Source organism: Vigna unguiculata, chromosome 6 (genome assembly GCF_004118075.2).
Source record: "Vigna unguiculata cultivar IT97K-499-35 chromosome 6, ASM411807v1, whole genome shotgun sequence".
Lineage (NCBI taxonomy): Eukaryota > Viridiplantae > Streptophyta > Magnoliopsida > Fabales > Fabaceae > Vigna > Vigna unguiculata.
Window position 1 is genome coordinate 23,150,434 of NC_040284.1, and position 9,759 is coordinate 23,160,192.

Genomic DNA, 9,759 nt, shown 5'->3' on the forward strand with positions numbered 1-9,759 from the left:
TTACAATTATATAAAATCCATTAGCCTAAAACAACACAATTCACCTACATTTTTGTTAGCCTCCAAACTCAGGGAATACTGGCCTAAAAGCAAACCCAAAATCATAAGCTTAAAAGCAAGTTCGATATCCTCTAAAACGCCAGATAATAGAGGGGTCATTGTATTGACAATAACCCTTGAAATATAGGGAATATATGATCTTATACTTGTGTTTCAATCATTATGTAAAGGGATATCAAAATAACATGTTCATATACCCATGAACTTAAAAGGTCTATAAATACATTATTCTACCACCGAAGAATTATCAATTCAATACCCTTTACTGAAATACTATCATATTATTATCATATTACATGTCCACTCTTATTGAATTGATCGGAAGAGAGTTTTTGTGAATGGACTTCCTTTCTTTCCCATTAACGAACTTTGCGACATAGTCTGACCATCGAAGATCTTTCATTCCCCTCAAAGGCTATTCGCAAAAACAATATATCAATATATTTAACATTTATGCATGTAAACTAATAAAGGAAATGTATTAATATTTGTCCAATAAATATCAAACGTATATTGGTTTATTTGTATCACTATAATCTTTTTATGATAATCATATGGTAAGAACAATTTGAAATAAGGTTATGAAAGACAAATTTTTATTATGATAATAATAATAAATTTTAATAAAGAATGTTATCAAAACAATTATTATATTTAACAATATAAATATAATAAGAAAACAAAACATTTTATTATAAAAATAGAAGTAAATAATCGGACCTCTAAGACACATTTATTTTTTTATATCTTTTATATTCATTTTTAACGGATTTTAATACTATAATTTGTATTTTCTTGTCTATCAAACGATGCATAGAAGTTGACATATATCTTGTGTATTTGTGGGTTGATTCTATTAGGTTGAATCTTGTTTTGTATATGAAAGGCACTAATAGTAAAAGTTACATGTATATGTTTATGTAGGTGCATCAATTTCCTTAATCGATATTTGGTTGATGAGGTTGCCTATGGTAAATTTAATGGAAATAAATAAAAGTCAGCTATGACCAACTGAAGCCAATAAGACCATCACCATATAAGGTTTCTGCCATTGTCTTCTACAATTGCATACCCTTTGCACTACATATCATAATTTCACCTCCGGAAGCAGAAACACCTTCATGCAAGGTGAAACCAACCATCTCCAAGTCTAAGAGGAAGCTTCCAATTCCTGGTACCGGGAATCCAAGTATAATTTAAGTTTCCCATTGTGTAGAAATAAAAAAGTTAAACATTTTATAAGGTAAAAGACTAAAAACATGTTGATTTAAGGTTTTGGATTGAAGATGATATCATTACTTGTTTAGATCTTATCGGTATTATATTTCCCTGATCAATCCAGTATTCACAGTAAGAATAGGACACATCTCAGGTATGACCCCTTTCTTGCTTGTCAAACAAGAGCACACACACAAGAGTCAATTTGTCATTGCTAAAACACACTCAAAGTTTCTGGCAACATCATCACCAGCTAAAAAGTTTATATAATTTCCACCGGAAACTCAATATCAAGAGAAGTTTACTAGCAACTTTATAGACAGTCATAAGGTTGGAACCTTTCTAGTATCAACAAACATACAAAACTGATCTCACCAACATTCTTTTTAGTATGGAAAAATTCTGTACAGTATGTGAATGTATAATATAACCACTCCGGCAGCTTTAGAATATAATTTGCAAGTAAGACAGGAGAATCATCTGCACTTTTCCAAATCAATTCCTTTGTAGAAGTCAAAACTTGATGATGTCTGGTAGCTTCAAAGATACCTGGTATAATGGATTACTCTACTCTTAACTTAATCTAATGGTTCATAGATATTTCCTAAGCAGTGCTGTTGCCATTCAACTGCTTTTCTTCTACTAAAACTGCAGTCACATTATCTGAACTCTGATTGTGAGGCATGGTTTTGCTTCTTGTACGAGCCTTGCGGCAAACATTAAATGCATCAGTTTGTGTCGGGACGAGTTTCCTTTTCTGTCTTCTTTCTCCATACAAGAACTCATTTGCTAGAGATTCAAGCGCTCTAACTGATAATGGTCGGTTTCTTTTGCTCTGCCTCCTCGAAGTTATACTAGGTTGCTGCTCCACAGAACTAACATCAGAAGAGGCTCCTAGTGGCTCCTCAATTACCCCTTTAGTGTCAGATAATAAACATGGATCATTTGGCTTCAAACTCTGCTTATCTTCCTCCAACATTGCCATCACCACATCAATTTCAGATTTCAAAGGAGCTTGAGGAATGTTGAAGGTGACTGAATCACCTTTCTCATTGAGAATGCTTTCTTTGTTATTCTTTTCCAGACTTTTTTCATCTGAAGAAGGAATTAAACTTCCATTCTTCTGACAGGTAAAAGGATCATCAACCTTTGTGTGGGATAAAGCCATTTTTTCTGATCTTGAGTCTCCTGAAGAATTCTTGATGATGTGGCTTGTCTCTGCCTTGGAACAAGCAGCCAATCTTCTCCTTTTGATGGGAACAACAACATGGTTGGAATTACCTGATCTTGCTCTTCGTTTAAACTGATGCTTTATAGTCCTTTTTAGCATATTATCATTAGACACAGAGGTCTTCTTATTTTCCAAGCTTTGGACCATTTTCTTAGCATTATTTTGGTTATCCGCATTACCAATGTCCAACATACTAGCTTCCATTACACTTGGTGAATCATCATAGTAGCTACCCTTACTTTCTCTTAAATTATCAAGCACCTTAGATGCATCTTCCTCTTCAATTGGCAGGAATTGCAGTTCTCTCACCTTCAATAACTTTCTTTCACAAGGTACACTGGTACCAGCCAACTTTTGATCAATGTTTTCAGAAATGTTCTTGTTATGGTTTACTTCACTCATTAGTTTGGCCTCTTCATGTGTATCAGCAACATTTACCTCAACTTCACCCACTGGATTAACAGGTGCAGGTTTAAATTCTCTTAAATCAGATGGTTTCCCTCCATGCACCAAACTGGTATCAATAACCGTGAATTTTATCTGATCTGTATTGTAAGTTGAAGCTCGAGGCTTGAGGTAACATTGACGTTGGTAATCAGAATCATCATCCTCATTCGATCCCCTTTCTGGCTCTTCATCATCACAGCTACCAACTTTAGCTTCTTCAAGATCAAGAAGATTCGGCTCAGCTACCACTTTGCTCAAGACATCACTAACAGAATCAAAGTAATGATCACCTTTCACAAGTTTTCTCCTTGAAAAGGTCTTAACACCTGGGATAAGAAAAACCAGATAATCTTTGGAGCTCACATAACCTCTATTTTTTGGTTGCTCAGAGTGCCACCCTCTTGCTAGTAAGCGAGGCCAAACAGCTTCCCAAAAGAGATCATTACTTCTAGCCTTGCTCAGTCGAAATCCTGTTAAAAATTTCAGTATGTCATTTGGTCCAAGAGAAGACCAAGCCTTGCAAGTTGGCACTGAAAACACCTTATTGTTCTTCACAGGTTCCAGAACAAGAGTAGTAAGATCATCCTTCTCCTTACCAATACCAACTGCTCCCACAAGAATACCAAGTCCGACAGTGGATTTTAGAGAAGATATGTATTCTTCTAAAGAAGCTCTACCCTCGGTATAAGACTTAGAAACCTGATTAGAGCAAAAGTAAAGTGAGAGTTAATATACACCCAGGAAAATAAACAGACAATCATCAACATCTTCTATATTGTCACTTCATCAAGTTGAAAAGAAGGTTATATTAAAAACTGAAGGGGGAAAAATAAACATTGCACTACATCAGAGAAGTGAAAATTAAATAATTTCCAAATCATAGAATGCAGTTAAACAGGCTAAATCGCTCATCCAACATATGAAATATACTAGTTGAAGTTCAATAATTAATAACACTGAAGATGAGATGACACTGCTTATACCTGTATCAGAGTATCTTTAGATTCTCCTGAGACATGGGGAATCAAGCGGGACAGTAGTTCTTGTTGCCTGCGACCAGTGAAAAGTTTCTGTCCAATTGCAGATTTCCTCCCTTTTATCTTCCTACAGTCTGACCATCTACGATATTCATCAGATTTGTAAAACTTTCCATAATAAAATGCAAGTATTTCCCCCATCTCTTTGTTCTCTAAGAATCGTTGTATTTGAATGAAATTTTTCCCAAAAATATACAAACCAAGGAGAAAAACTTCTGCATCAGAATCACTCCAGGGGTTACTTAATATGCCAGGAGCCAATGCAAAATTTTTGCTTTCACCCAGTTCAGATGAATTGCTGTCTCCTGTGATCTCAGATTGAAATGTGGTTGGTTTGAGTTCATCTGCATTGTCTCCAACACATCCCCACCCTTCATTTTCACTACAATCCTTTGCATTATGTATCCATGTGACAGAGATGGGTAAACCAATTGCAAATGAAAGTGAGTTGTCAGGCCCAATTTCTGACTCAGCAGGATTCCTTAGAAGCTGAAGTCGTTCTGATTCTTTTATTAGGGAAGGAACTTTCACCTGATATTCATCACCAACTCGAGGATTCAGCTGTGGAGCTCCAATTAAATTGCTTATATAAGGTGAACTTGGAGGACTATTAGATGCATGTTCAGTTAAATTATTATTGTCATTCTGCTGCATTATATCCATCTGCGTAGAAACAAAGTATAACATACCAAGTAACTAAAAGCTCAAATCTTAAGAAGAAATATTATAAGGGATATGTAAATTGGATAATATTATCAAGGAGCACACTTCACATGTGGCTTTCAGCAAAGTATAAAAGTAATGCATAGAGTTACTTACCATCTCTTCATTTACCTGGCCATTTTCAAAGCATCACACATTTTGAAAGAATTAAGATTTCATGAATCTTAGCTACCCATGAGAAATTGATTTATTTCAATAGTTAGGCAATAACAAAAGTCTTATCCAACTAAGTGAGATCAACTACATGGATCACATGACAACTTTAATTTGGACTGAGGCCGAATTAACCAATAGCCATGTGACAACATGTTAGATCTCTAGTTGTTTTCACTTTCAATTATTTCATCACTATCAAATGCTTAAGAGAATCAACTATGCAGAAACTCAGTATTAGAGTAGAAATAACAGGAACAAAGGGCAAGTATTCTTCATTCACCAGTAACTCCAAAAGGATTACAACAGCTAAAACAATCTATTCCTATACTAAGAAAATTGGAGAATAGCTGAAGCAACAGCAATTGCTTATATGACAAAGCATCAAAATCCTCAACATGGGTGCCTGAATCACTCGCATAAACCCTATTGTTTCCTCATACCAGAAAAAGCAAAATTCGCAAACTTCTTCCCAAACACTGCATTCCTCAATGGCTGACACAGCCTCCAAACAATTACACCATGCAACAACCTCTATACAACCTAAGGAGGGGAGAGAATATCACGAAATCCCTGTGAGGAGAACGATATACAACAAAGGCGGAGAATTTTGATTCCCAAAGAAAAATGTAATAACCAACCCAGATCCACTTGTATTCATGTTCACAATCAAAGTCCTTGAAGGACAACCCAAAACAAACTGATCCACACGTACAACCCAGAAGAGCAAAAGAAGAAAACAAAAACCATTGAAACCAGAACATGACAACTACATTCACTGACATCAATATTGAACACACCCACAACATACAGCTGACAATTAATCGAAATACCAACGACCCATAAATATTTACAGGTATCTTTCTCCATCTCATATATCACAGCACATCAACACACACACAAACTATGTAATCCAAAGCAGAAGAAACACGGGTACACGCATTGGACGAGTTAAAGGTTGACGACAAGAAAAAAAAAATGAATATTTGTTACCCTTTGAGCAAGTGGTGGAAACGTCAAATGCCAAGGCCTGAAAGGGGAAGCAATAGCATCAGGTAAGTGCACACACAAACACACACAGAGTTTCATAAAAATTGGTGGTGATGATGATATCCTTTGTTGATTTGCATACATGTGTGCTATGAAAGTGAAGAAAACACTAACGTAGTTGGAGAACAGAGAGAGAGAAAGAACCTGGTTTTGATGTCTCAAGTGTACCACACAAAACAAGGTAAATTCGCGGGGCATGGAATGAAAATGAACTGCTTCTTTCTTGGTCCTGCTTTTAAAACACACCGAGTCTCTCTGACTCGTCCGAGTTGGTTACCACGAGTTGAGTTGACGACGTGGTTTAAAAGCAAATCCTGTAATGTGTTATGACTTTGAGTTATCTATCGTGTCTAAAGGCAGGTAGTATAACTTATTTTTTTATATGATTTAATATAGGTTATCGAATATATTATTATATTTTTTTTTAAATACCTTTTTCGTCCTTATTTTCGTAGTGTTTGTTACGGATGATTTTCATTTTGACAAAATGTTTAAAATGGTCCTCATTTTTTACCGAATGTTTAAAATGGTCCTCATTTTCGCAATTCGTGTTTTATTTGGTCATTTTCTGTGATGTCGTTTAAGTAACGAAGCACTATGTAGGTGACACTGTTTGTATTACGTTGCATTCATTGGGTGTGTTAAGTGTACTGACGTTAACTTTTCAAATTGGGAAAAATAAATTTTGCAATTAGGGCTTGAGTTGGATTGCAGTCGTGCTCTTCATCGTTGGAGGTGATTTCTTCATCTTCGTCTTTCTTGAGCTCGGATTTGCAGAGGAAACAACTAATACTTGTCATTTCATTGTTGGATTGTTGTCGCGCTCTTCATTTCAATTTTCCACTTAATCATCATCAATGAGGTAAGTGGGTTTAGGGTTTTCTGGGTTGTGTTTGCTCGTGGGTTAGGGTTTTCGTAATTCTATTTTGGAGTTTGTTTGTGCTTGGATTGTTGTGATGTTCTGCATAATACTATAAGCAACATAATACAAACAGTGTCACTTGTATCCGTTACTGATTTAAACGGCGTCACAGAAAAGGACCAAATAAAACACGAATTGCGAAAATGATGATCATTTTAAACATTCTGTAAAAAATGAGAATCATTCTAAATATTTTGTCAAAATGAGAACCATTCTAAATATTTTGTCAAAATGAGAACCATCCGCAACGAACATTACGAAAATGAGAACGAAAAAGATATTTAAGTTTTTTTTAAAAGAATCAATAACTTGTATTAAATCGCGAGTAAAGATAAGAATTTAAGTATATTTTTTCATCGTGTTTTTATTTTATCAGCTTTTTTATTTTGTTTTTTGTTTTGTATGACAATTAATTATTCTTTAATTGAGTGAGATCACTCTGAATAGCATAACTTTTTCAATAAATATCATTAGTTTATTGATTGTATTTTAATGTGTTTGTAAAAAAAAGAGTAACTATCCTTAATTTATATACATGATAACTGCATAGTTTTAAGAATGCCTAAAACATTTATGTGAAATCTATTACGTAATATTGGTGAACAAAAACATGGGTTAAAACCGGGTGCTGGTTTCAAGCTTGCGATGGTGAAAAAAACTTGAAATGTTTAATGATCTTGCAATTTTTTTTTTCTGACTCATTAAATGTTCAAGTCAGCATTATTGATTAACTTTCATTTTATTATGCTATTTTTGTATAGTTTTTGTTATTCATATTGGTAACAAAAATATAATTAAAAATACTTGAAATTACTTATTCAATTTCTTTATTTAAAATTAGTGGTTTCTAGCATGTGATGGTGAAAAAAAACTTCAAATATTTTCAACAAAACATAATTAATGGTCTTGCAAATTGTTTAAGTCTAACTCATTGAATGTCCCATAGTCTATTATTGAAAAATCAGCATTAGTGATTATCTTTTTTTTATTATGCTATTTTTCATAGTTTTGTTGTTTATATTGATAACAAAAATATAATTTAAATAATTTAAATTAATTACTTAATATATTTATTTAAAATTAGTGGTAACACATAATGTATATGTGTCTCATTTTTTATTATAAGTAATTAATTTAATTTTAAAACGGTTACATTTAAATAAACAAATGTTTTAGAAAGTAAGATAATATATTTTAACTTTAAAAAATATTAAATTTAAATAATAGAAACGATAAAATAATTATTTAATTTAAAAATAGTATTTAAAAATTAAATTTAAAAAATATTATTTAAATAAAAAAAATCACTTTATCAATTATATAGATTATTAGGGTTAATTTTATAGGTTTCTACTACCTTCGTTGTGATTTTTTATTTTAAATTGAAAAAAAAATATTCTAAAAATATTTAACAATTTTTAGTAAGAAGTCAAAAATTTTAAAAGAAAATAATATTTATTATTATTTTAAATAAAAAGATAGATTGACATAAGCAGTACAATATTTAAATATGTTCTAATTAATTTTTAACGTAAATGTCATTTACATTATGCAATAAGTGTGACTACCACGTCAGACAATGGATGACGACCATTGTGCCAATCATTCATTGTAAATTTTTGACAACACACAATCCTTACCGTTACGCGTTAGCTTATGTTCAAAGAACTTGGACAAAGTATTCTTGTTAACATATATAACACTTTAAGGTACTAGACAGGTTAAAATATATTAGTTCATAGAGCTTTTATATTTTTATAAAAAGGTTTAATTATTTAGATCGTATCCACTTTGGCAAGAATGTGTCAATTTGGTGTCCATTTTTACAAAATTTCAATTGCGTCTCAACTTTTGAAAAAACGGTCTTAATTAGGTTTCTTTCAGTAAAAAACTTCCTAATAGTGTTAACAATGTGTCATGTGTCAATCTGTGATTTTTTTTATTTTTTATTTTTTTGCAGAGAACTATTATCATATGTTAAGTCCCTGGTTGTGACACATGAAACTGACAATACCATGTGGCAAGACAATACCACATGAAATTATCACTATCAAGTATCATTGTCTTGGTTTCAATTTAGTACTTATATATGTTTTTTTGATTCAATTTAATCTGTACTTATGTCTCTTAAATTCAATTTTGTCCCATATCTTTTAAATATAACAATATTGTCTTTCCAATTTAATACAAAAATTGTTATCTGTATTAATGTTATACTAATATTTTTTTTATTAAAAATGACTTTTTAACATATTACATTATTATATATTTTTTAACTCATGTTTTATTAATCATTATTATTTTTTAAATAGAACAATATTGTCTTTTCAATTTGAGACCAAATTTATTATCTATATAAATGTTATACTAATATTTTATATTCAAAATAACTTTTTAACACATTACATTATTTTATATTATCAACCCATATTTTGTTAATCATTTTTTTACACTAAATTTTAATATAAATATCAACTCTTAATTTTGTAAAAAATATTTATACTTATAAATAAACATGGATTGAACAAACATATTTCAATTGTTAAAAAAAATTGGGACAAAATTGAATAAAATAAACATAAGAACTAAATTGAATTAAAGAGACATACATGGACTAAATTAAAATCAACACAATGACATTTGGCAATGACACTGACATGTGGTATTGTCCTGTCACATGGTACAATAGTGTCACATGTAACATCAAGGTCTTGACATGTGGCAACAAAAATTACAAAAAATAAAAAGAAAATTAAAAAAAAACACACAAATTGAAAAGTGACATGTCGTTAATGTTGTTGGTAATTTCTTTTTTATTTTTAAAAAAAATCTAATTAAGACATTTTTTCAAAAGCTGTAACACCATTGGAACCTTTTTAAAAGCAAAAACCAAATCGACACACCTCTGTTAAAGTGGG

The 9,759-nt window shown here is 31.8% G+C and overlaps 1 protein-coding gene across 1 annotated transcript; it reads right to left on the bottom strand.

Moving 5' to 3' along the window:
• Window positions 1–1,428: 1,428 nt before the first annotated feature.
• Window positions 1,429–6,204, bottom strand: LOC114186857. The gene is made up of 4 exons (XM_028074899.1): window positions 6,064–6,204; window positions 5,863–5,899; window positions 3,940–4,656; window positions 1,429–3,655 (listed from the first exon to the last, which is right to left on the bottom strand). The coding sequence occupies exons 3-4, from the start codon at window positions 4,654–4,656 to the stop codon at window positions 1,883–1,885; spliced, it is 2,490 nt and encodes an 829-aa protein (XP_027930700.1). The 5' UTR covers window positions 5,863–5,899; window positions 6,064–6,204; the 3' UTR covers window positions 1,429–1,882.
• Window positions 6,205–9,759: the final 3,555 nt, after the last annotated feature.

Bases quoted from the DNA above. Each gene is read 5' to 3' on its own strand.
- LOC114186857 (XM_028074899.1), bottom strand. From the start codon at position 4,656: ATGGATATAATGCAGCAGAATGACAATAATAATTTAACTGAACATGCA. The intron at 3,656-3,939 runs GTATAAGCAGTG...TGCTCTAATCAG, and splicing joins CTAAAGATACTCTGATACAG to GTTTCTAAGTCTTATACCGA.